We start from the raw sequence: 27,285 nt of genomic DNA on the forward strand, positions 1-27,285 counted from the left end.
GCAGCCATCCTTTCCGAGAGCCAGAAGCTGTTAGAGAGGGCAGGAAACAATGACGGCATCTGCTCGCGTATCTTGACCTCACCAGTCCTCCCGAGGGCTGCGTGTGGTGGATGAGAGACGGAAGGCATGCCCTACCAACCACCGCACCGATCCCCTGATTTGCAGGACATGCCTTACTGAATGACAAAAATTACAACCGCCATACAAACCACAATTAAATGTGTTTATTAAGTAAAACCACTACTTTATAGATGATCATGCTGGACATAGATGCAGTATCAGTGCTCTTACAGTAAAACCCAGTATTTCTTCACTTAAGGTTTAATAAACCTACAGTTTGCTTTTGCAGACTAAAAACTCAGTATAAACTACGGGTGAGTTACGAGCATGAGTAGTTGCACTGTATTCAGGACTAGTTCTCAGTTTCTGTCTTTGGCTACTTGTAAATCTACCTGCCCTTCTCCAGTGTTAACCTTGAATTGAACCAGATTAAATCTAGACAAAGTTGGTACAGCACTTTTTTTCTGTTAGCTGATCACTGAGTCTGACTTACCGGCTCTGGGGCTTGATATCTAGAAGCTTGATACCAGATCTTGGAAGTCTGTCAACACAAGAGTACCATTTTAACTAGCAATACAGACTCTGTGAGACCTCCACCATCAGCCTACGCTTCCCCCGAGGAAGGAGGAAAGGAATGGAAGTACTGATCAAAAAGGGCCTCCCACAGCACCAGTGTAATGAAACATCCCTCCTGAAAGTGCAGGAGATTCCAGGAGGCATTCAGGGAAGCTCTGGTGAGAAGAAACAATGTGCACTGGGATTTCAAATAGTCCTTCCCTCAAAGGAGAGCCTCAAATTGTTTTTTTTTTTCTTGAATCAAGTAAATCAAAATGATAAGCAAACAACACTCCCAACTATGCACATGACAAATTGGAAGATGACAAAGGGGAGAAGTTTCTGTTTATTTATTCCTCTTTAAAATGACTTAAAAGCAAATTTAAAACACTATTTAAAAAAAGAGGGGATTCAAAATATCAAGAGGCTGAAAATAAAACCACAAAGGAGGCATTACAAGGTTAGCTGAACATAGAAAGCATAGTTAGTATAAAACAGATTTACAGTCTCGGTGAACAGCAAATTCATGCTGCCCATGTAAATGGAACAGCACGTAATACTGCCCCTACCCTCTGGAACACAAAATTCTTCTATTATTTTGGTTTATTGTAGTACTGGATAGGAAAACACAACAACTTTAAAAAACAACATTTTCAATTGGAAGAGAAAAACATTAAAAATATGAAATTGCTCTGTAGGCACTGATAAATGTTTTTCTATGGTAGAAGAGTGTGCCAAAGCAGAATTCAAAATTGCATAATTCCTCTTAAAATGATACAGCCCTGGTGTGACTGCAAATAAAACCTACCTAAGCTATTTCTCTGGAACTGCCTGACTGCAGCCCTGCCCACTATGAACAGTCTGCAATACTGGTTTGGACAGGGCTAGGCGGAAGCAACAGGCAGCAATACTGGAAAACGGAGGTATCTCCTGGTAAGTCAGAGTGCTCTGAGAGCTCAGGTCCATGGAAGGCTTTCATTACACTGACAAAGAGTGACTCGGTATGCTTGCCAAGGCTTTCAACTCTGTGTGTTTCAAGTTACACCTGACCTTGAGGTGCTGAGACCTAGCAAGGAGCGAATGGGAGCAAGAAAAGGTTGCTGCCTACAGGCCCGCTTAGAAATAGCCACTCCAGTGGGCAGTGGCTGCTGGCAGGAGGTCAGCTACAAGCCCTGCCCAAGTTTGCCATCAGCAGACGAGTGCTTCCCTCTCCTCTCCCCTCACTGAGCACTAGCAGCTGTAATGTTACTTACGCCCTCCTCTGCAGAGCACTCTGATCAGACTACCGAGCCCTTACGTCCTCTGAGGGCAGGGATGTGGACTTCACTGGGATCTGCAACAAAAACCAACTCAAAGCAATTGGGGGGAGGCAGCTGCTAGGGCCCTGGAGAAGGTTAAAGCAGCGCCTGCGCAGGGCACCCTGAAGCAGATTTTTACCTTGCAAGCTTACTCACTCCTGAGACACGTCCTCCCCTACCTGTCTTGGCACATGCAGCCTTCCTGCTCCCCCACTCTGGCAAGCAAAATGCCTGAGATTAGCAGTCCCAACGCCCAGGGTCCCTGCGCACAGGGGAGGAAAGATGCGCTTCAGTCTTCTGTTTTACTAGGGAGTCTCTGGCTTAAAAAGTCACTTTTTAAAAAATGCCGTGGCAGGAAGCAGTTAATCAAACATGTCCTCAAACATGCGTTGCCCCATGGCTATGTAAACCTCTTTTTCCTCTGGTGTCATCTGGGCCACCAGCTCAGGGCGCTGGCTCACTTGGCTGTACGAGTGTGGACGCCCAGCCACTGTGACAGTGGGGTCTTCTGCCACCACCTCAAACTCTTCATCCTCCTCCTCGTCCTCCAGCCCGTACATTGAGGTGGCCGTAGCGGGAGGGCGGGGAGGGGATTCTTCCTCTGATTCACTTGTCTCGCTCTCGGAGTCACTAGCGTTGGCACCGGAGAGAGGAGCGGCACCTCCGATGGTGACTGTTGAAGCAGAAGGTGTCTTCTTCTCGTGGATAAGCAGGGCACGCATCACCTCCTCATTATCATCCAGAGCTGCCCGGCCCTCCTCACGGTCCTGGAAGGCATCCAGATCCCGGCTCCCTGCAAAGAGACACAAGGGAATGATCGTTTCCTCACAAAGAGCTGGGTGACAGCCCTGAAGGCTTTCTGAACCTGTATTAATTACTGCTACTGAGCATGCTTGGCCAAGTCACACCCGTTCTCTATACCAGCTCCTCTTCTCCTTTGAAAGACAGAGATAGTTATGTTTTCTTCTCATAACAGCAGAGCAAGTACTGACATTTCCTAGTTGCTGGGAAGCCTAGAGTCACTGTGGTTCCCAGCTGGGAGCCTTGGCCAGGAGCACATCGCAAGAGAAGACAAAAAACGCATGATGGGCAAGCACCTGGAAAAGACCTCCCCGGGGGGTGTCCAACTCAGGCACCCCTCAGCTGGGCCGATGCACTTTCCTTACTGTGGAGCAGAAAGCAGTCCTTGGGTCCTAAATCTGGGGTTCCAGATACCCAGGCTACGCACCCAGCGATGACACTTGTCTGAGACACAGCGAGTAGCTCGGTACTGTTTCACAGGTAAACAAGCACAGGCTGTTTCCTTTTTGTCCCTTTCTTTCCAGGTTGGACGACCACAGCCTCGAGGACTTGCCGTGATGACCAAGAGCACAGGCGTTGCCAGCATAGACCATAAATACAGACCCAAAACCAGGCCCTGCCCTGCCGAGCTCCCCGTATAAGGATTAAGATGGGGAAGCAGATGAATCCTGGCATACAGCGAGTATTCGGAAACCATAAAACAACATTCAAAGTAGCCGTGTCTGGTAAACTCCCTGGACCTCTTATTTGAAGGAGACTGCAGTTTTGCAGCTGACAGACACACAGCCTGTGCTCCTCTTTCAGTAAGCTTGCCTGTATAATAACTAGGAGGGTTTGACATGACTTGGGTAGGCAGGGCGTCTGTAGTTCAAGGATTCAAAAGGTAAAATTCTGTTGAAATACTGGCATTCTGCAGAAAACTTCTCCTAATCCTACATTTGGTGAGAGGACTGTCACTCCACCCAGCACCAATAAACCTACAGGCAGTAGGGAAAAAAAAAAAAAAGAAAAAACACCCGGAACAAAAAAATGAAATACAGAGAACCTTATGTAAAAACAAGGCCTAAAAAGTAGGACAGACTCCCTGTGGCAAACTTTCTTGCACCTAAAGATGCTGCCTACGAACAACTGCTGGAGCTTAGGTGACAGCATTCTGCCTTCATACATTAAAGCCACTTGCCTGCTTCTCCCAGGCCTGGAACCTCATGGTTTCAGCAGCACATCCAGGCAGTTGGGGCCCAAGCCTTTCCCCCAGGGTCAAAAATACACTGGTTACTTTTTTCAACTTGAGTGGAAAAAAATGCTGAGAAACAGGTGAACTAAGGAAGTAAGTTCTGCTTTTAGCACTAAAAGCCAGGGGAGTTTGTGGTCACTCCTTTCCTATGGTAAAATAAAGGCCAAAAGACCCACCCCTAACTTTATTAGACTCATGTTTTTATTGTAAATGAAGTTGTAACGGGTGATGGCTGCAACTACTATTATTAATGCACTGGCAAAATTCTTGAAAGAAAGGAAGAATGAAGGCGTTGTGTTGGCAGCCTTATGCTCAGCTTGTTGCTTGTGACTGTAGAGCATAAGAGGCTACTGGAGAGCATTTCTGTGAGATAATATCATAGCTCATCACACTGAGAACTGTGAAGCGACCACAGCCTGGGATAGCTGCACAAAGTCTGACTTTGTGGCTCAGGAGCGGGGCTGTCTCTTGCTTGTGAGAACTGCTCCTGTCAGATCCAAGCAGTGAACCTCTCCTGTCAACAGTCCCAAGTTTCCTTCCTCCCTGTTTATGTCTTCCAAGAGCTATAGAAACACGTTACAGCAGCCACTTCAGGCTATTTCCACAAGTTCCCTCTTTGATCTCCACTAGTGGTGGAGGTTAAGCTGTGATGCCATTGTGCTGTAAGCAGATATACTCCCCCTCAGTGGCATCTGAGAAACATTTATGCTGTGTACAACAAAAGTCATCTCAAGGAGCCAATTTAAAACTACAGGTGAATGGAATGTCTAGCAGAAAAAACTGGGGTGTGAACTCACCATGGCTGGTGAGTAACACAACATCTGCTACAGACTTGTCGTGGTTTCAGCCCAGCCGGTAACAAAGCACCATGAAGCTGCTCACTCACTCCTCCGCCCCTGGCCCCGGTGGGATGAGGAGGAGAAAATATAAAGAAATGCTCATGGGTCGAGACAAGGACAGGGAGAGATCACCTACTGCTTATGGTCATGGGCAAAAGACAGACTCAACTTGGGGAAGAAACAAAATCAATTTGATTTACTACCAATCAAACCAAAACAAGGATACCGAGAAGTAAAACCAAATCTTAAAACACCTTCCCCGCACCCCTCCCTTCTTCCCAAGCACAACTTCACTCCTGAATTCTCTGCCTCCTCCTCCACAGCAGCTCAGGGAGGCAGGGAATGGAGGTTGAGGTCAGTTCGTCACACATTGTCTCTGCGGCTCCTTCCTCCTCAGGGGAGGACTCCTCACTCGTCCCCTGCGGCAGCGTGGGGTCCTCCATGGGCTGCAGGTGGGCATCTGCTCCGCCACTCACCTCCGCAGGTTGCAGGGGCATCCCCTCCTCTGGCACATCTCCTCCCCCTCCTTCACTGGCCTTGCTGTCTGCATAGGTGTTTCTCTCACTTCCCAAACTCCACTGCAGGTTTCCCTTCTTAAATACATTATCCCAGAGGTGCTACCCCTATCACTGATGGGCTCGGCATTGGCCAGAGGCAGGTCCAACTTGGAGCCAGGGAAGCTTCTAGCAGCTTCTCACAGGAGCCACCCCTGCAGCCTCTCCCCTGCTACCAAAATCCCACCACACAAACCCAAAACAAGACTGCAGGAAGAGGTTGCTTCAGTCACCTCACTTTGTTTAACCTATTTGGAAAAAGTTTTGGGATCCGTATGCTCGAAAGGTGTTACACACAAACAAGATCATTAGATATCTTCTGACCACTACTTCACACCCATTTTCTTCACTTCTGCTATACCTCCATACTCCACTCCTCTCCTGAGCATTGCACTGATTCCAGGGTCTCATGCTTACACATGCAGTTCCTTTTTGCCATCTTCTCTTCCTAGGGCACCAACAATTTCCTTCTATAATCCTCAAATGACTTGGAAGATTGCATCTATTGATTCACTCTTGTAAAAATCATAGAAGGTCTCTATTTTCTATTTTTAGTGTGTAAGCTTAAATAGCACACTTACCAAAGCAGAGTGTTTCTACTAGTGGTTACAAGATCTTGACTATTGTCTATAGACAGCCCGACCCCAACATGAATGAAATAAAAGCAAAGATAATGAGAAACAAACAGAAAGCAATAAAGACTCACCTGCCATGGTGACAGGCCTTCCTACTGTTCTTCCAGAAGCTTTATTTCTGACATATTCTTCATATAAAACACATTTTGAAAAACAATTGGCAAGAAGGCAGCTGGGAGCACAAAAACACTGCTGGTAGATTTGGTAGGCTTCAGAGTGACTGAATGTTAACAAATATTATTTTTCAGCAGTGACCTATTAGGCAGGCAGCTTTCTAGATGAGACTGGAAGACCTTTGTCCAAAACCAATAAACTCTCAAGGTGGAAGACGTAACAGATAATTAACATTTTAGAAGCACAAACTATTTTGTGGGTAACTCAGCTTTACTGACCTGGACTTCAATCCTGGATCTAATAAACTAGGATTTTTTTACATCTACCTACACACAGGTGCTTTGCACAGCAGAGGGGAGCAGAAAAAATCTGGAGTGTAGGGAGCAACAGCTGTACACATACAGGGGAACATATTTTTGACAGCACTCTAAGAGCATCACATAAGCAGAGCAGTACTTCTGCTCTGTCAATTTTCTTACCATCTTTGATTTCATCAGGGTCATAAGCCCCCTGCACCGTGCTCTCCCGTAGCCAAATTGGTCTCTCTCTGGCTGGCTTTCCTTCACTTGCAGACCGGTTAAGATCCTCCTGGTCCTCCATGCTGATGACAACGTTCTGGGTATACAAGTCCTCATACGATGGTCCTTTTGTAGTCCATGCTTCCCGATGGTGTCCACCAGCAATGCCAGCTGCTGTCCCTGAACCAGTACCAGCTGCACGCTCCTTGCTACATAAAAGTCAAAGAGATAAAAACACAAGCAGTCAGAACAAGCCCTTCCTCAGCCAGCATCGCAACACTTAAAACTATGATTAGTTATCTCCCACGATCTGCACTGAGAACTTGCATTCTGATCTCTAACATGTGGTGCCAGGAATTTCTACACCAGCTTGATGGTTTGGGGAACTTGGGGGTCTCTAATGGGAAACCCTACCTGAGGCCATGGCAACTTCCACAACAGATGCTGAAAAGAGAAGACAGCACTAAAGCTGCTGATGCACTCATGTAAGAACAAACATAGAATCTGAGAATACCCTGAAATAAAAATCACAGCAGAAAAACATAGCTGAACAGTAATCTGGTGTTTGGAAAAGTCTCTTTTTGGCCTTTTCACAGCAACACTACGCTGCATTAAAAAAAGCACTAAAGTTTAAACAAGTTAAGATGATAGGCCCAGAGACCCAGCATGCTCAGATCTGTGAACCATTGTTATTCACAGGACTTGTGAAGGAGTTAACTCACCATGAAAAACACAGTTCAAACCTTTGCTTGAATTGTGAGTGACAACTCCTGTGGTAAGTGACAACTCCTGTGGTAAGTCACACCTCCTGTGTTACACAGGAGATGTGTACTATCCGCAGATACAGCCTTGGGAGGACTGGGAAGTCCAGGCAGAAGAGAAGAAAAGATGAGAGGGCACCTTCAAACCAGAGAACCAGGGCTGGGCAAAGGCCTTTGTGTGGTGATGATGTGTTGGAGGAGGCAAGACAGAACTGTCTTAATCGTGGAAAAGCTGGATAAAGAAAGGCAATGACTGATGCAAAGCATACGACAGTCAAAGCCTAGCCCTCCTTTTGTTTTCCAAGAGGAGCTGCAGCCACCACATTTTTCTCCAGGCTCCTTTCTAACTCAGGAGACTGATGGAGAAAAGAAACATTCCTGCTTGGATCTGGTAGAAAGAGGACATCAGGTGGAGTATTTTCTGCATAGCGATAGCAATAAGCCTAAAATACCGTCTCTGGCCTGTGCTGCTACATATGCATTGATCAGGGAAAGCAGCTGAATGGAAACTCACTGCTTTCCAGGCAGGGAAAACCAAACGTGACTGTTCCTCTACTTCAAACTCATATTTCATCTTCTCAGAGAAAGAGATCCTCTGCAGACTGCACCCACCCTCAGCCAGAAAATTTCAGTCATTTGCCAGTGGTACCTAAGGCTTTTCAGAGGTAACAGACCTGCCTGGACTCCTCCTCTCGTCCAGAGCAAATCCATCATGGATACTCACAGCATCCCTGCTTTGGTGCCAGCTGAGCTGACAGAAGTTGTCAGTGAGCACAGTTCAGTCGCTGCTATCTACCCAAAGACCTTTCCTCTAATTGAGATGCTTAAAATAAGGTTGCAGTTGGAGAAGACCTGAGTAATATGCAATTTTTTTTAATTCAGCAAGGACTTAACCACTGCCTGATGAACTAATTCTGCTGGATTTTTAGGGGTAAACAGTGAGGGGAAAACTATGCAGGCAGGTGATCATCTCTCTTCCCCAAATAAAAAAATATTGGTGTGTTCAGCTGCAGTTTAGATTGAGGGCTACTCACACCCTCCCAAAAGTGAATTTGCTGGGGTCTGTTAGTAAAATACTTCACAGCATCTGTTTTAACATGTGTCCACACACTAACCGGTTCTCTCCTGCAGCCAGCCCTGCTAGGAGAACTTCACAGCAGCCTTGAATTTTGGGAAAGAAGACTCAGGCACATGTATTGCTTATATAACCTAAGGAACCACACAGAGACCTTCTTTCCAGTACGTTATTTCAAGTGTTGGTACCTTTCAGCTCTCCAAGACAGGCGTGTGTTCTGTGAAAAGCACCACTCTGCTTCCCACACAATAGAAATCTCTAACTAGCGTTTCCCTGACGATTTTATGTAATCCACTTTCCTCACAAGATACACAATGCAGCTCTCCCCCAAGCTCTCCCTCCCCACGACTGCAGCGTGACAGCTAAATACTCGGTAGTGCCAGGAACTGCCTAATAATACTTTTGCACAGAGGTCCCTGTAAGTGTGCCTAAAATGGACTTTTTCCCCTATGCGGTATCATTCAGCAGCAAAACACTTATTCCATGTTAGGAACATTTCAAAAATGAAAGTAACAACTCTAAGAGACACCTACAGTACTAATTACCTTAAGCCACCTACTGCAATGTCCCACACTTAGGTGGAACCATCTAGACACTTTCTGTCTACTTTCGGACCTCAGTGAGCTTTGCAAACGCGCCTTGATTTACTTCTTTGCGGAACTGCGTCTTCAGTGACACTGTTGGTAGGAGTGAGCAGCCCTTCAAGACTACATGACCGGGGGAATACTCCTTACTGCAAGAAGAGATCTTACTGTTCAGCAACCCTGTTCCAAAACACAGGATTAAACACCATGGATCCAGCAGCAGCAAAAGGCCAGGTGCACGGGCTGCTTTAGAGGCAGCACAGAGCAGATGAAGGGAGTGCACTCTTAAATCTTTCTCTCTCTCTCTCTCAGATCCAAGTTCTGCTTTTTCCTTGCCTAGGTCTAGACTTTGCATGGCCACCCTGCAATCAGGAGCTGTGGCAGCTCAGTGGCCCAGCTGTGGCTACATTTGCTCGGTTACCCATCGGTTGTTTTACCCTGATGGAAATCCCTTAATGAGTGGTTAGCTGCCTTTAAAGGCGACATAAATAATCCTTGACATAGCTGAGGTATGGCCCACAGAAACCACACCGTGCAATGGGAAACAACTGGAAATTTTCATCTCAATCCTGCCCAGACTATTAAGAAAAGGTCTTGCATGATGGGGACCATGCCGTGTTTGAAATAAAGCACTTTTTCACTTTGCTGCTCTTAAGAGCTTCAACTTCACAACAGACAACCCATGGTTCTTGATAGCATGACCACAGAACATTAATTCTGTGAAGATTTTTGTTATATTAAATCATGCTATTTTGACATAAGAAAATGGAAGGGTTATTAAAATCCATCCGTTTTCAAAAACCACAGAGAAGGGCTTGGGTAAAGCAGGTTTATTTCAAAACCTGTGGGGCTAATTCATGTCCTCCCAAGATTAAGAAAATTAACAGCCTCATAGAAGGATACGAATGAAGATCTGCCTGGTTTTCCATGGCAGGTAAATGGCAGTTATGCAATATCAGTGTGGTCGCTTAGAGCTGTAACTCTCCTGAAAACATACGAAGTCGCCTGCATTGGTGCGAAGAGATGATGCAGGCACTTTGTGACCTTTTCTGTTTGTTTCAGAATCACAAAATGTCAGTTTCCTCAATGATTTCAGACACTCAAGACACCATAAAAATGAAAGGAATAAATAACTCAGGGTTTAGCACTTTTAAAAAAAAAATAATCTCACAGCAGCGCTTTCATGCAATTAGCTGCTTTGAATTAATAAGAGTTAATAAATAATTAAATCATTGTATGTGCTGAAGCAAGTTGTGTTCAAGTAAGCATTTAAAAAGCCGCCTATTTATTTTGTCATTCCTTGCACAAAGTAATTAATCATTTACAATGTTTTTTAAGTATTTAAGAGTCAAGTAAGTGGGTGCTGCTATTTAATCATGGGAAAGCACCAGGCTTCTGCTGTGATAATTTCCTGTGCACAGAAGGGAAAGACTGAGAAATGACTCTCTTTTTGGTGCAGTTATCCCAGTTCTACTACTCAAACTACAAAAAAGGGATTTAAAGCAAAGGCTAGTGATTCAGCTTGGGCAGAAAGGCTTCAAAGACTCCCCATATCACCAAAGACATGTTGAGTGACCTTGGAAAAGTCTCTTTCCCTCTCTATATTGCTTCGGTTTTTCTATCAGAATGATGAGGAAAATTAGTTACCTTCTTGGCTAGAAAAAGACTATGAATAGGCAAAGAATATTTAATTATATTAATTAGAAACTGTCTAGCATGAATATATGAGGAACATTCTCTCTCAAGGTTAGCCTGAGAGAAAAAAAATTAGTATCTTGCTTGCTCTCCCATTAACTAAAGCCAAGCACCCCAAGGCACTGTGGGAATGCTTCCCTGCATGGTACATTCCCCCTCCATGTGTTTAATTAATTTTTTTTTTTAAACACAGAGAAGAGCATCACATTTCACCACAGCTGACAAAACTGACAGCTCCCCACATCTTTCTGCATTATTTAAACATAATCTGTTTTTGTACAGCTAGGAATGTTCTGAAAGAAAGTGTCATTTCCCATGGGTAGGAATATTTTAAAGAGTTTTTGACTATAACACGGTCTTCTCCCAAAAAGGTGTGTAAAAAGTAGGAGAAAATCAGAAGAAAAAATACCCTTATTACAAGTAATGTCTTCGAACTAGAACACTAAGTGTGGAATGCAGATAGCTTAGTTTCAGGAGCTGGGTAGAAGCAAAAGGAATAGATGAAAGATAAGGGTTTGAGAGGAAGAAGACAGCGTAGATGGTACCCTCAGTGCTTTGCCAAACAGCTGCAGTTTGGATTTCTTAAATACTGGGGCAAGGGCTTGGTGTACATACCAGCTACAGCACAGCAAGCAGCAGGTAATTCAAGTACCCCACCCCACAGAAAACTACATACAGGAGGCTGACCAGAAGAATAGTCATCTGCCTTGTTTAATAAAAAATGGTTACGGCCATTTGTCTCCTTATAAACCACACATTCCTTGGGGAAACCGGTCAGTTGCTTGAATAGTTGGTAAGGAACAAGTAAGCCCTCAATGCAGCCAAAGGCTGCACCAGGTTTGGGAAAACCTCACAGAGCAGACGAATGTACTACAAGGAAACAGCACAGTGGGAGAAGACCAGGCGCATTCCCACCTCTGCTTCAGGGCAGGAATCTCTGTGGGTTCTGGCTCGAGGATTTCATAGGCTAAGTTAACATCTTCCGTCTCGCGTAGCAGCGCATAGATGGGCTCAATCTGCTCATTAAATCTTGCCACGAGTGTCCTTGCATCCTTTTTGGGCATCGCCGATTCATCTTCTTCCACTTCAGTCTCACAGAAAGTACAGCGGAAAGTTCCTAAAATGAGAAAAGTTGCTAAGCATTGGAAAGAAAGCAACAGGCCCAGCTCTTTGTACAGCCTTTGAAACAGCAATGCTTTGCTGTTTTCTTAGCTTGATGCTAAATAGCTTTTCTCCCCAACAATCCCTTCCCACACACAGTGTACCTGGTTATTATTTAAGCAGACAACAAAGCAAGCATTTTGATGCCATCCAGTGATACCCAGTTGGGTACAGTTTCTCGCTCTGAAAAGCCCAGATGGGCTGCAGTACCTCTACTGAGACATCTCTTAAACTCACTCCCGCTTTCTTGCTGCACATTTTAAATGTCAGCTACGACTGGGCTGTGATAAAATGCTACACGATATACTCTTAGGAGTTCAAATATCTTCTGTTTCAGGTGCTTGCACTGGTATCTCCCAGGCCATGCAAACAGGCTAATTTCAGAATGAAATAGGGTTTAGTTTCACACTGCACCAACCAGTCTGCAGTAACTGTTAGTATAACCACTTTCACTCTGCAACTAATGCAAAAAAGATGGCTTCTCCTTCTGTTTCAGGGCCAAAACATGCAAAATAGTCATTACTGCAGAGCAGCAAATGAAAAAACTAATCCCACCTAACCCCCATATTAACTTCTTGATATGAAGAATGGCAAGATAAGAATCGTATGAATGGCAATTAGGAATAAGCTCTTTTTACAGACCTCATCAGGATCTATAAAAACAGGTCAAACAAAGGCAACTGAAATGGTTGCATGGCAATGCAGTTACAAAAAAACCCCTTCTGAACTCCTGCACAGCAGGCTTTTCAGTTTCATCACTCCATCTGTGAGTAGGACCCTTGGGGCAGTACATGCACAGTAGGACCTTACCATATGGTCCACTACGAGGGGAGCAGCACAGTGTAATGACTTATCCTTGCAAGTGCTGGACTGAGAACATATCACTGCCTCCTCATAACACTTACATTCACAGCGACGCTCACAGGTTTCTCGATTTCTCTTGTGCCTGTGTGATTTTTTTATTTATCCGTTCTGTGGCACCTATACACATCTACCATCACCTCCAGTGAAGAAAGGAAAAGAACTTTTTACCAATAGGGAGCCTGAGGATAGGTCATATCAGGGAAATGATAAGCTTATGTCTAAAAATCAGAATTAGGACCAGTATTGAAGCCTGCTGTATCACCGACACTATGTACAAGCACAGTTGAAAAAATGGAGTTTGCCCAGGGCACACGGGCATGATGTAATGAGACAGGCTGGCGAGCCAGGGCTTCTGGCATCTTGCTTTGCTGCTTACACAGATTTGCTAGTCTTGTCACTTCATTTTTCAGTGTACCTCCTTCTCTGCCTGTAATACAGCAATAAAACCAGACCCATCTTCTTCACTGATGGCTGTGAGGGCTAGACAATGCTTACACGCTTCTTGGAAAACACACAGAAGCACGGCTTATGACCAGAGGTAGATCGCTTGCCTCTCTGTAGAGATGCAGTTTTCTACGTCAGTACCATCTGAAGTAGCTTTTGCTCATCATTACTTATAAGTTAATGTGAATGTGTTGTATATGTGGCCTGTAATACGTACACATTTCCTGCAATAAACTCTCTCTTTACAAAGTTTGTCTATGTACATGTTAAAGCTAGAGCACCCAACAACAGCAGTATGCAAAGTAAAGGATAAGTGGATAAAGTGCTCTTCTCTCCCATCCAAGCATGAAACACTCTGCCTATTTTTTCAGGCTGTAAAAATTGCCCCTACTGATTCAAAAACTGAAAGTTATATAAGCTGTCAGCCTGGCAAAAACTGAAGCCAAAGTTTGATCTCCTCATCCCACATCTGAGGCTACTGGCGTGACACATTGGCAAACAAGTTGAATCAATTTAAAATAATTAGCACATCTCAGTTCCCATAATGGACTATGTGAAAAAAACACAGGTTAATGAGGAAAACTCCCTTCTTTTTACATCCCCCCCCCCAGAAGTCCCGTTACGTGTTCCTGAGACAGCTCAGACTTTTCACGCTTCCATCTGTGAGCCCCCTGAGTATCTGCAAAAGATTAAGATCGTAGGGAGAATGGTTCCAATTCAGAGTACCAAAAAATCAGAAAGTAAATACAGCTCTAATGAAACGGAACTCCTAAAGCTATCATGGATTTGCTGCAACTTCCACCCCTCAGGGTTCTTAATAAGCAAAAAAGAAGTTAATAGATGAATTATGTAAAGAATCTGGGAATGAGTGAAATGACAAGCTTCCTCCATTAATATGCTGATTTTTTTTCGAGGTGATGCAGCATTTTACAAGAGGCATACGTGATTAGAGAACTGGGAAGTTGCTTTGCTACGGCAGATGGCATTTATATGTTGCAAGCCTCTTTCATTAGACTTTTAAGAGGTCACAAAATGTCACCAGAGCTTTTATGACATGGCACATCACATCAGCAGTGACATGTGTTCCTTACAGATATGAATTGCATGCGACAATCATGAAGTGGAAGCCATCCAAAGGCTGAGAATGGCAACGTTCCCACTCCGACGATGTATTTCTTCCCTCAGCCCTTACACAACTGATAGTCTTCCATTCAAATATACTGCACAAACCAGGACAAGTAGATATCCTGGAGCAAACAGACATGAGGCTTTCCTGCATCTTGGAAATGCTATTGAAGAGCGCGTACATCCCCTCTTTTCCACACATGCTCAGGCACCTCTCTGGCTGCACGTAAAAAACCAGCCATCTGAAAGACATCTCCTCATCCGCTCCCAGACTCTGCAGGGCAGATACGCTGGTAATCTGGCTCCCCAAGGCATACTAAGATTAAAGCAGCTCAAGCTCTGAAGTATAGGGCCAGAATATTTAAGAGATAATTCCTAATGACTTGATTTCACTTGAGAGAAGGAAAAGGTCAACCGCCCACACACACTGCACGCATGATGTCCAAACGTACATGCTGCATCTGCTATAATTAACACATTTAACTGGGTACAGCCTCCTAAGTCTGAGCCCGGGTCCTGCTCACACCCTTCTCAAAGGGTTCAAGCCTCATCTCCAGCCCAACAAGGTGTCTTCCTTCCACTCTGTCCTTTGGGATACTGCCGCAGACTCTCACTACTCTGACACTTGCAAACTACCTAATTTTCAACCTAAAGTATTCCCATTCCTTTCAAACCTACTTAGTGTTGTGCCAAAAAAATGCACCTCAGCTCAACTAGCTTCCATCTTGCTGTTAATCCTTCAGGTATATTTACAAACTGCTGTCTTACTCATCCCTCCAACTTCATTTTGCAGGGCTTAATAAGCCCCACATTTTTCCTTGCCTTTTAAAACAGCCACCCATTCCTCTGACCATGCTATCAGCCTCATTGGGCACTTTCTCCAGTTTGCGCTCGTCTTTCTGCTGTAAAGGTGGAAGTATATACAAGTGTCCAGATGAGTTCTCCCAAAAGCCCAACGGCATTAGTCCTTCTCTCTGATAGCCATTGAGATCTTTTAACATCACAGTGTAACAGATCATGAAAGTGCTGCCTCAATTATCACAATATCTAGCAATGCTCCCAGATCTTCTTCCTCCTTTGTAGTTTTCAGCAGATGAACTCCACATTTATAGGAAGCATTTGCATTAGATGCTAGGTGCACGACACTGTACTTTATACTATAATCTTTCAGCTCCTTTTGATTCCTCCAACCTTCATCCTCATCCAATTCTTTATTCTTGACTGCATCACAAAACATTAAGCTAATTTATTTTCAAAATCTCCCACAACTTTCTTTTAGAAGTAGCATTATTACCATTACATGGAGAGCGAGCTAAGGCACAGATGGCACAATTTCAGAAGTATCTGCTGATTTGAGCAGTGCTTGATTTGAGATGCCTAAGAAATACTTTTCTGCAACTTCTGTTTCAGAAAAGCGCGTGCAGTATTTTTAATAATCTTCTTCCAGGCTCTAGAATCAGGCATCTTAAATCAGTTAGGTATAACAGCTAATGATAGTCTTTGAAAAGTTTAGCTCAGAATGACTAGTCCAACACCACACAGAAACTCAGCTGGCCTGGAAGATCAGATCATGTTCCTGTGGCTACTACAGCCATTTTCTTCAAGTAATTCCCTGACTCTCACACTGCATGTTTTCCCTTCTTCTGCAGCAAGCCAGACAAAAAGTACGTTACATGCAGACAGCTCCTCTCTCTCGCTGAGCAAAGCATGTGTTTTGCGGGGGAAAAAAGTTATGTCGCAGAGAAAAAGTTACAGGATGCATAAGCAACTTAAATTTCAGCACTCCCTAACCCCGAGAACTTCATTTCCATGTTAAAAAGAGAGCATTAAGGCCCTGAGGAAAGGACAGGAGTTTCCTACCAACAGGAAGACAGACAAATGCCTCCTGCCACGTGATGTTGTGCCGACAGCCGTACGGTTAATCTGCAGACCTAGAGCCCTCAGTTCCGCACTGGCCTCCGCCATTTGACTCCACGAAGAGAAGGTGACAACCTGCTAGTGCTGCAGAGGGAGCAGGACGCCTTGCCAGCTTGCTTCCCGGCAAAAACCAGGAGGATGAGAAGGGAACACCTTGGGTTCTGCTCTAGCTTCTTGAAAGAGATGTGCTTTGTGGGAACTGCTATCCTACCTGCTAGACCCAAGCCTGAGGTTTCCTTCCCAGCTCTTCCCATCGGCTCCCATCCCAGTTCCTGGCTTTTCCCCACTGTGATGGTCCTATTCTCTTTGCCAGCAAGTCTTGGTCTATCTAGTCCTGCTTTCTCAGACTGGGCTTCTCAGACTGCTCTGTCCATCCTTCTTTTCCCGGGCTGCTTTTTCTAATCCCAGCCTCTCCCCACTCCTGCGCCTCCCTGTCCCATGCTCTTTGATCAGCTAATTCTGTTTCTTAATTTGAGCCCTGATCATCAGATTAATTTCCTGTTACAAGCCAGAGAGATGGAATATCTTTTCACAGCACAACCTGTCATTCAGAACAATGTAACGCAGGCAAAAGTATATACATTTCTCCGGTCTCCGCTTACATTTTCTCATCAAGCCATTCTTCAATACAGCCAAATTGGTTTTTGATTAAATTTTCCTAAGCAATTTAAACTTAGTCGGATGCACAGAATGGGAAAAACTCAGCATAAAGTAAGCATTTGACAAAGTTTTGACCAGAACAAAAAACACGGAGCAATTCCTACACCCGCCCTCCACAAACGATCAAAGCTCATGTAATGGAAATACTTAGCAACCTAAGTAATAGGCAGTGCTGTCAGTACAAATTATAATTAACTTCCTTTCATTTCTCATTGATTTTCAAGATTTAGAGCACTGTTTACGACAGCACCTAAAGGCATTTCTCTCCTGAATCATTAAAGACACAAATAGTAGGCCGAGTGGCTACAACAGATCAGGATCATTAGTACCATAACATACTCCACATTAGGATACAAGAATACTTACCTACTAGAAATAGCAACCCAAGGGGTTAAATTGAAGCAAAGAGAGTTTTAGTGACCTTAATGGACTGAGCTAGCAACAGAGCTAATTGTTAAAACAGCTGACTGTTAACTGGATTAATGATAATGCAGATTAGATTGTAGGAGCTGTTGATCTTTAGTGACTCCCTGACTTACAGAGACTTCTCAGTCCTCATTAAACTGTCCTCAGCATCTCAGCGAGAAAGCAATCCAGTGTGTCTGCATGGGAAACACGCTCCCGCCCCATGGAAAGATGAGTCTCTTGTCAATTTTATTGGGTAGCCTTCCCTGGCCCCATCCCTCTTTTTTCCCCTTAGTGGAGACCTATAGTCCCAAGTACATTTGCATTCACATTTGACTTCCAAAACTCCAGTTGTTTTAGGCAAAAAACTGAGAAACCCATCAATAATATCTGTCTCCTGAACACCACAGCAATACCATTCTCTCTTGCAAGTAATTTAGTGTTTCTACACATGCATTAAAAGAGTCAATTACAGAGCACAGTGTGTTACATAAAATGTAATGCCACATCTCATCTTTCTGAGACAGGTTTCATGGTCCACTGGATCTCAAGCTCTTGAGGACACCCCACAGCCCAGGGCTCACTGCAAAGTGTATGTTTTTATATTAGTACTGTTTGGGATAGTCCAGAGCAGACGCTGTTGTCAGAGCTGCTTAGGGTACATGAACAAACACTGGACCACGTGTGGGAAACATCAGCATTTGGGGAAGATTTGCTAACCCCGCTTCTGGAATAAAACATCCAGCTTTGCCATTGAAACCCAAAATGCGTCAGGCTTCATCCCAACAGTCTGAAAAGGCTCACTTTAAAATTTCTAACTGTAGAGAAGACAAGGTATATTGCAAGTGAGACGAGTAACATTGGTCAGAGACAGTGACAGAGCAAAGCCAGAACACGCGGGTGGTATCTGAAAGCAGAGAACTGAAAAGTACGTGGGACGGTGCTGCCCAGAGGAGATGGTCAGTGCAGCGGCTGTAGTTTGAAGCCGAGTACGCAGCACTCCTGCGAACAGCACTGCAACCGAATTGTGACACTCACCGGATGAGGCCTGAGCAGATGTGAATGTGGACTGCTAAACACAGCATCTTGCTCCCAAAACTGACAGCTCTCCGTAGCAGGCTAAGGAAGTACAGCATCTCCTCTATTCCTGTCTGCCTTTCCTGAAGAGGTACTACTACCAGGTACCTACAATTAGGATTATAGGCAGGAAAGATAGCAACAACCAATACTAAAGGCTGCCTGACACATCCTATTATCAGATCCTAGACTGAGATTTGCTAAAACATCTTTTATATCACAATTCTGCCTCAGATGAGTGAGGAAGCCTGTGGAGTGCGCATTTATAAAATGTCAAGCACAGCAGTTCAGCTAGAAATGGGGCTAGGAACAAATAATGTAACTAATACTGTTATCTGAAGTGAGATTTTAATCTCTTTATGAATTTTTCTGCAGTATCTGAATTCTTAAGAAAGTTATCTACTGTTTACAAATGGGATCACAACCCCAAAATGAAGGAAAAAAATTCCTTTCAACTTTATATGCCTCAAACCTAGATCCAGTTTCTCCCAGATCTGTACATATTCTAGCATAAATCCTGCTGAGTCAATAGCTGTGAGATCGATACTTCTCAGTATCAGACCATAAGGTTTTAAGACAGGTTTCTGTGAATTAGAGAACGAGCAAGAATCATTCACCTACAAACAGCTTGTTTTCACTGACCTGTTCGATATGAAATCAGTCTGTATGGTGCAGGCAGGAGGAGAAAATCCAGGTCCTCGGGACAGCACTCAACTGCCTAGCCCAGATGTGTAACAGGTTTGAGAAGAAGCCTCATATATTTCTACCCTCCAAATCAGCCTTCAAAAAAGTTTTCTTTTATGAATTCAGTAAGTGCGAACCCCAATATTTGACCATTCAATTCAACACCATTTCGTAACATATGCACACCAAGACATAGCTCTGACTTTGAGTACCTGATTTTGAGCCTTAATAATGCCTCTTAAACATTTCTGTTGTTTAATATAGAGTCAGAGTACTGAATTGCCCACCAGGTATTAAACAGAGAGTAAACATTTCATTTGGGATTATTGTCAATCAGTTTCTTTTCAAAGCTTCTATTATTGTAATATAGATGTAGCAGACACAGCATTTAAGGGAGCTTATGTAGTAGCACTATTTCTGATTCAGATGAGGTAATTCTGCCAGAAATGTGTTCAAGAGGGTTCAAAACTGCGACTCGCCAACATACGAAAGATGACCAAAACAATTTGTTTAAAAAATAAAAACAAGATGGCAACTTACAACAACAACAACAAAGATAAAGGCATACTCTTAAATGCACAGCAGGATTAGCAAAAGATGGAAGAAATATATTTTATAATTGCCATTAACCAGTGTCTCACTATAATCAGAAGAAAATTTCACTTAGCCAGTGCATATGTTCATGTATTATTTATTCTCCCTGAGAGCAGTGTGTAAATGTATAAAAATTGAGGGACTGGCAGTCCTGGAAACAGAAGGTCTCTCTGTTAAGCTGCAGAGCGGATTTTACTCAGGCAATCACATTATCCTAGGCATAATTGGGAAAAATGGTGCTGCTGGAATGTTATTACAGATGGCCAATAATAGTGTCCAGCACTTGTTCTGGACCCTCTCAGCACAAAATGAACCCTGCTGTTAACAATAAAAGTAGGAATAGCTGAAATAAGACACCCTTGGCAACACCTTCGAATACATAAGGACAGTGTTGTTCTTCCCTGAAAATCTCAAGCATTTGGGGACAGGGAAACAGAACGTTTCAGAGGCTTATTCCAGACCCCCCCTGTTTCAGGCAATGGCAAACATGAAATACTTTCCATGCCTGAGATCCGTTTGTTAAACCACACCAGCACTTCCTATTTCCTGGAAGAGATCTATTCTTCCATGTTTGCTGTCACTACCAAATCCATTTAGTAACATACAACAGATTCCCCGAGGAGAAAGATTTACAACTCTGGCACACCTACTATGCTACTTGTAGTCAAAAAGGGCTTCAAATTCAATAGATGGTGGCTCAGAAATGCCAATAACTGAAGCCCTTTACTTTCAAATTCTCTTCAGAGCTAATGTGCGGCAAGAAAAATTCCCTACTGCATGAGCTTCCTCCACAAAGTTACTAGGGCCACCAACAGAGAATAATACAGATTAACAAAAAAATTTAAAAATATCATTTTCTACTCATTATAATAAGCTCCAGTTAAAAAGAAGAGTACTCAAGGGAACACGCCCTGGATGCTAAGACTTTGCATTTTGTGCAAATCTGCTCATGTACACACAAGAAAATCTATTTAAGAACAAAGAGCAAGAATGAAATCTTTAAGCCATTGTCCCAAGGCAGTATTTGAAAGGCTAACGGGGCCAATGTCAGAAGCAGGCGTTTCCATACCAGTGCTTCAAGCAGTGGCGAGCCTTGGGATGGCAGAAGCTGGCAATGGCAGGAAAGAGGAAGCAAGGTAGCAAGCTCCACGCCAGCGCGTTGTTTCCAGCCTTATTTTCAATGGCATCACGCGAAGGGCCAACACCAAGAGGACATGTCCAACTTTTCCCTTTTTGTTGTCTGAGAGGCTTTGGAGGCCCTTCACAACAAACACAGCAGGTTTTTCAGATGCTGGTTACTTAAAACAAAGATAGTCTATTATCAGAACAAACATCATGTCACTCTCCTTCCTGATCAAGGTCTGGAATAGCTCATGGGCAACACTTGCCAGCTATTTACTGGTGTAAGAGATCACGCTCCCAGCCTGCAGCTTTTGAAAGGTGCCCCAGCACTGCAAAATTATACAATAGTATGTGATAAGAATGGGTATTGCCCTCCAACTGACTTTCTGCGATTCACTTTTTGCTGCGAATACGAAGGATAATGGAGGCTAGCATCTTCTACTCAACTAACTTGTATTCTCAGCTATACAAAGGGTAACAGATCCCCTTCTAAGACTTGTGCACATGCCCTCTGCCAGGAAGTCCCACCTTTTAACTGCTGCCTTACACAGTATTTTTATAAATCTATTGAATCTTTTCATATTTCTCACATTTTATCACATGAAGCCTCACTTGTTACCAGCCATCAAGAAAGCTGGAATATCCATGTATTCTTTTTTGTACCTTTAGATATTCTTCTGGATAGTCATACCACCCCCTGTTCTCTTTTCTTCTTAATGCTATGCCTTTTAAAAACTCCTTCATGCTTAAGTTCTTACTTCTTCACTCTCAAAGGAAATATCTTTCCCCCCTTCCTTGTGGCATGCCCAAATGAGACACCGCAAACACATCCACAACGCTGCATGAAGGGCCACCTCTCACGGCTGGGAAAGAATTACAGCCGAGCCAGATCCCACCTGCAGGACCCCCGGCACCTAACGTGGTGCTCAGCGCTGTGGCCAGAGCCGGCAAAACGGAGTGAAGAGAAGTCAAGTGCAGTGGCAAAGCTTCCTCCAAAGACGGTGCGCTCGGTGCCTGACCACTCTCCTTCCCTCTCTGTCCGTCTGGAGCCATTAGTGACGGGAGCAGCACTGAAAGCTTGGGCAGCACTTCGTGGCTGAGGCAGTGGCTGGCAAGAAGGACCCCATTTTCTCATTAAGTAGAAAAGAGAGAGCAAATGGAAAGAGAGGCTCTCCGGGACTGAGCTGAGCTCCAAACTGTGGGAAGGTGCCAGAATTGCCGTGGAGAGAAAAAGTTGGCAGTTTCTGAGTGGCAGAGTCGCACATATGCCAGGAGGTAACCTGGAACAGAAAGGGAAGCTAATACACACTAGGCCTACAGAAACATTGGACAAAGAAATTGGGGAAGGGAATAACAGGGCACCAGGCGAAACGTGCAGGAGAAACTGCTGAGGCTGCTCAAATCTCTGCCCATGATACTGGGCAGGATCTCTTGTGAAGCTGGGACTGAAGTCTGGGTAGCTCTCTCCCACACTGCCTCAGAGAAAGAAGCAACCGGGCTCTGTGTGTGTGTGTGTGTGTTTATTTTTTACCTTCCCAGAGAACAACCTTATGTATCCCTTTTCTTTTGACCTGTGCAGTGGGAACCACATGGGCCTATGTAGGTGAGAGGGACCAAAATGACAGCATGGCCTTAGGAGACAGTCACAAGTGCCACAAGCACATGTTAAAAACCAAGATGTCTGCTAACAACCCTTCAAAGACCAAATTCCCAGCACTCTCACCTCTACTACCTGCTTGGAAAGGAGGTGTTGTTTTCAATTACTGCTCTTTTTAAAGGAAAAATATCTTCTACAGCTAAGGGCAATTTCTGCCTTCTTCACTGCAGTCTCTCATCGCAGGTTTCATTGTAAAACTGAGTAACACTCACCGATGGAGCCAGGCACCTCCGCACTGCAGGGTTTGTATATAACCCCATCTTACCAGCATCCAACCACTTAAAAAGATTTAAGGAGCAAGCCATCCCATGTGCACATAACTTTCCTTAAACCGCCTTCTCACTCCAACAACTTGCATACCAAAAGAAGCAGTTTGGAAGGGCAAGGACAAGGAAATAAACTGGTTCCCGAGATTATTTCACTTACGAAAAAATAAGACGGGACATTTCAGGTGCTAGAGATGCAAAATACTAAGAGTCTGACCTTCCTGCAGTTGCACACAGGAGAACTGGTCAGAAACAAAGCCAGCGAGACTAGTTTTCCAGTTCAGCCTGACCTATGCATAAGAAGAAATAAGCCAGTAAAGTAATTTATTTCTATTCTCATCATTTGCAATACCAGCAAGAGAAAAGGACTTGTTAGTATCAGGCATATTTTAACAGTGTTCCTGACCTAAAGATTACTGCTGTTGCAGATAACCCGCTAGTGATTTGCCATCTCGCTCATGGAACTGTAAAAGAGAGATATTGATGAAGCTTACAGTAATGCCAGATAAAGCTCTAAAAAGCCTCCCTGACGTCTGCAAATTTTGCAAGTCCAGAGGGACCACCTCTCTTTATGTCATTCTATCTTATTTCTGCTTTAAGTTAATTTCTTCTTACTGCTAACATCTCAAATTAGATCACCTGAAAAATAAGACCTGAAGGAGCGTGCCTTGTTTTCCACTCACTGTTACATAGGGACAGAGCCCTCAGATTATTTTTGCATAAGGAAATACCTTGTTAACAACCTAAAACAGCACTACCATTTAAAAAGAAAGTATAAAAGAAAAGAAGAGTGGTTAAAAAAAGTGAAGAAATAGCAGATTTCATCCCACCTTTTGTATTTGAGAATGCATGTTTGTGGAAAATGTGCTATTTAAGGTAGACTGTATGGATCTGACAGTCTTGGATAAAGAGTATTTAATGTATCACCTGAAATGTCTTCTGAAACAAAAACATAAGTTTTCCATAAAGTACACCGCAGCAAAATGTATCTTTGGACATCAGACTGGATGTACACTGAAAGGAGATGCCATGACAGACAGCCCGGACAATAGAAGCTGAAGACACAAAATAAGAAATCTAGTTTAACAAATGTCACTAGGCTAACAAAATAGACTGACAGGTTATCTAAGTGGACTAAGTGATTGAAATTCACTGTTGATTTCTATTACAACACGTTAACCAAAAATGCACTTCCTATTTTATTTCTTAGATCAAACAAAACATGCTAAGGCTTACATCGTTTCATTAACCTCTTTAGTCAAACAGAAAAAAAAACCCCAACAAACCAAAAGGTAGCATGGAAAAACTACCCTTCAGACTGCTAAAGCACCAAAACTCTGGAGCTGTACCTCTGATACTGCCTTTCAGCTCAATGGGTTGAGGCAGCTTTCGCCTAGTCTGCTTTATGAGCGTATAGATAATTAATGTTTGTGAAGTGTTTTGAGCACAGCAAGTGTCAAGTCCTTTCCTCTGACACAGACCACAAATCCAAGCCAGGCACATCCACAGGTAATGTTTCATACTATCCATCTAGATAGTGCTCGTAAAGGTCCTATAAACATCTTGTATGTTTTTATTTCTGATGATCTACAATTCCACTGAGACAAAAGCAAGAAGAAAGTGACCAAGTTCTCCCAGTTGCTTTTTAGGAGCTAGGCATACCTACAGATATATAAAAGAGTGTGAATACATTAAAAAAAAAAAATCCAACCCCCTAATAAAGATTCCTATTTTTCTTTTTATATAGTCTTTTCTCCACCAGAAACTTCTCATTTCTTCAAAACCAACCGCTTCTCCAGTAACTCATTTTACAGAGCCGCTTCTCTGCTCTTCCTTCCCTTTTCCCAGGGGGAGCAGTGGCTGCACTGATCATGTGCCACAACAGCTCCTGATTAATTCTGATAGACAACCAGCAGTTAGCTGGCACATCATCATCATCGCCCTAGGATGAACAATAATCTGCCTCGCCATCTGCTCCCAAATTTATTTTTAACCAGTCATCGCTCTCTCCACTGCGGCGAGCATGGCAGGAATGGCACCCTTCCCCCTGAAGCGTTGTGCTGGAGGCAGTGGCAGGGGGTGAGGGGGAAACGTCCAGTCGCTTGGCCCCGAGCATCATGGTGGATACGAAACAGATGGATAAATGCGGGATCAAAGGAGAGAAAAACTGCTGCTTCTCCATCGGGGCAGGCAACTGCCTGTTCTGCCCCAGCAGTCAGGGAGTGCCCTGCTGCTTTTCAGTCTTCGGGCAGGTTTGATAATGTTAAATGGTTCAAGGTGGTAGGAGAAGTAGCGGGAGGAGATGAATGTTGACCGTTTACTGATGGGAATATGCATTCCTGCACTTACTGAGGCCCATGCAAAATTTCAACATAAATGCTTTTTTGATCACTTTGGTTCACCTCTGAAAGTGAAAACTATACAACATTCCCAGACAGACACTGCCCCAAGTGAGCTGTGCTGTTGTGCCAGTTAGTCTCAACCTATGACATCCCTTGCATAGCATGGACTTGATTTATTAACTTCATTTGAAGAAGAGCACCGAGATGTTACATCAGCACGGGAAGCTAGCTGGGAGCCATGGGAAGGACATGAGCACAGCCTTGACAAAGTCGTAAGGCAGCGAGGAGATTCATTTTGTAACTGCATGGCCCTGCTCGCTGCCTGGATGCTCACTTTCAGGTGCAGTAGTACCATCCAGAAGGTGACAATTACAGCGTCTCTGTGGCTATGCCACTGCTGAGAACTGCCACTGTCACCAGCGAACTACTGCAGGTGGACGATGCTGTATTTGGAAGCTGATGTCATGTTGTAACACAGACTTAGAAACAAATCAGGTGGAGCCCAAAGTTTTGTACAGCTGGCAAAATGAACTATACATCTTTGAAATACTGTCAGCAAGATCTAATGATTGCCCCGCAGAAAAGAAGGAACTTTTAAAAGCAGCCTCTGGGATATGAACACGAATTGTCAAACTCTCAAAAGAACAAACACAGAGGACAAAAGGGGAAGCTCTGAGCGATGTGAAAAAGCGTAGAAACATAAGGGGAACTTAGCAGGTCTCCAGTCCAGGCTCCTGCTCAAACCAGGGCAATCAGACCCGGCTGCTCATGACTTTATTCAGTCATGTCTTAAAACCTTCTAAGGGTGGAGACTGCACAACCTCTCTGGGCAACCCACTGCACTTGCTTGACCATCCTCATGGTGAAAAGCTCTTTTATCAGGTTGGAATCTCTCATTTTGATTTATACCCATCACCTCTTGTCCTCCTACGAGGCACCACTGTGAAGATCCTGGCTTTGTCTTCCTGGTGACCTCTCGTAAGTGCTAAAAGACAGCTATTAGATGCAACGCAGTCTGATGCTGGACTGTCCCGCAAAACATCCTCATAAGCAAACCAGGGAGAAAGGCTAAAGGTGAATTGACAATAACAAGGACACACAACTGAAAAATATTCTCAATGAGTAGGTATCAATAATTTAGTATCAGCTGGGATAGTGCTATGAAGTGAGGCCCCGATGACAGTTAATATTTTCTAGTGACTGGCAGATAACTAAACTTTGTGAGTTTAGTTCACAGGTTAGAGGGCAGAAGGGGTTATAAATGCTTTGGGAGACAGGAGTACAATTCCAAATGGAGAAATGCTTGGAAAAAGTATTATGAAAGTATTATGAAAAGTATTATGAAATTCAGTAGAGACAGGTAGAAAATACTGCATTTGAGTTGTTTTGGGTTTTTTTAAAATAAAAAAAGGGGGGTGGGGGGTGGGAGGTGGCCAGAAGGGGATAATTGTTTGTGCAGCACACTGCCAAAAACTCAGGTTTATAACAGAGAACAAAACCAGGAACCAACAGTGTTGTACTGCAAAAAAATTAAAAGAAATCCCAGCTGCTACATATATTAATAACTATGTCGTGCAAAACATCAGACAATAGTATGTTATCCTGCTTTATTCTGCACTATGCATATCTCTGCTGATAAACCAGGTACAGCTTCAGATCCCATACCTGAAGATGGGGACCAACTGTAACGATTCCAAAGGACCAAAATGACACAGCTTAACACGTTTCATTAGGGAAAATTTGGAAAGGCTTGTTTAGTTTCAAGAAGGTAGTGGTAAGGAACAGCAAATTTTGGATATTTAGTATGTTACAGTAATGAAAACAGTGACAAACTGTTCTTCACCTTCACACATACACACTAAAGATTACTCACAGCTTTAATTTGGGGTAAAAAAACCCACTTTACGTTAGGGTATTAAGAAAAACTGAGTGTAAGCAGCACTGGAATATGCTAGCCACAGAGGTTAAATTTATCCTGCTTCAGAACAGGATGATGGGCTCTCTCTTCTAGCCCTGCACTGTATCTGAAAATAGCCTTCAGCATATTTTGAAATGCAGATATCTTTTACTGTATACTCTTTCCCTACTTTGTACCTACTTTTCAAAGCAGAAACAAATGTAACCTTTTTAAAGCCGCAAACAAAATTGACAAACGAGTACGAAAAATTCAAACAGAACTTCCCTCCCACCACTGCGGGCTGTTTAATAAATAAGATTGCTAACAACAGCTTTCCTTGGAAAATT

The 27,285-nt window shown here is 43.7% G+C and overlaps 1 protein-coding gene across 5 annotated transcripts in view; it reads right to left on the reverse strand.

Moving 5' to 3' along the window:
• Window positions 1-232: 232 nt before the first annotated feature.
• Window positions 233-27,285, reverse strand: part of GTF2E1 (general transcription factor IIE subunit 1) — a 55,441-nt gene continuing 28,388 nt past the window's right edge. For all 5 annotated transcript variants that reach the window (XM_049824225.1, XM_049824221.1, XM_049824222.1 and 2 more), the window contains 3 exons: window positions 11,639-11,840; window positions 6,570-6,817; window positions 233-2,706 (listed from right to left, as the gene is read on the reverse strand). In XM_049824225.1, coding sequence (XP_049680182.1) covers window positions 2,276-2,706; window positions 6,570-6,817; window positions 11,639-11,840 — 881 coding nt within the window. In that variant the 3' untranslated portion in view covers window positions 233-2,275. The remainder of the gene's footprint in view (window positions 2,707-6,569; window positions 6,818-11,638; window positions 11,841-27,285) is intronic.

Source organism: Accipiter gentilis, chromosome 21 (genome assembly GCF_929443795.1).
Source record: "Accipiter gentilis chromosome 21, bAccGen1.1, whole genome shotgun sequence".
Taxonomy (NCBI): domain Eukaryota; kingdom Metazoa; phylum Chordata; class Aves; order Accipitriformes; family Accipitridae; genus Astur; species Astur gentilis.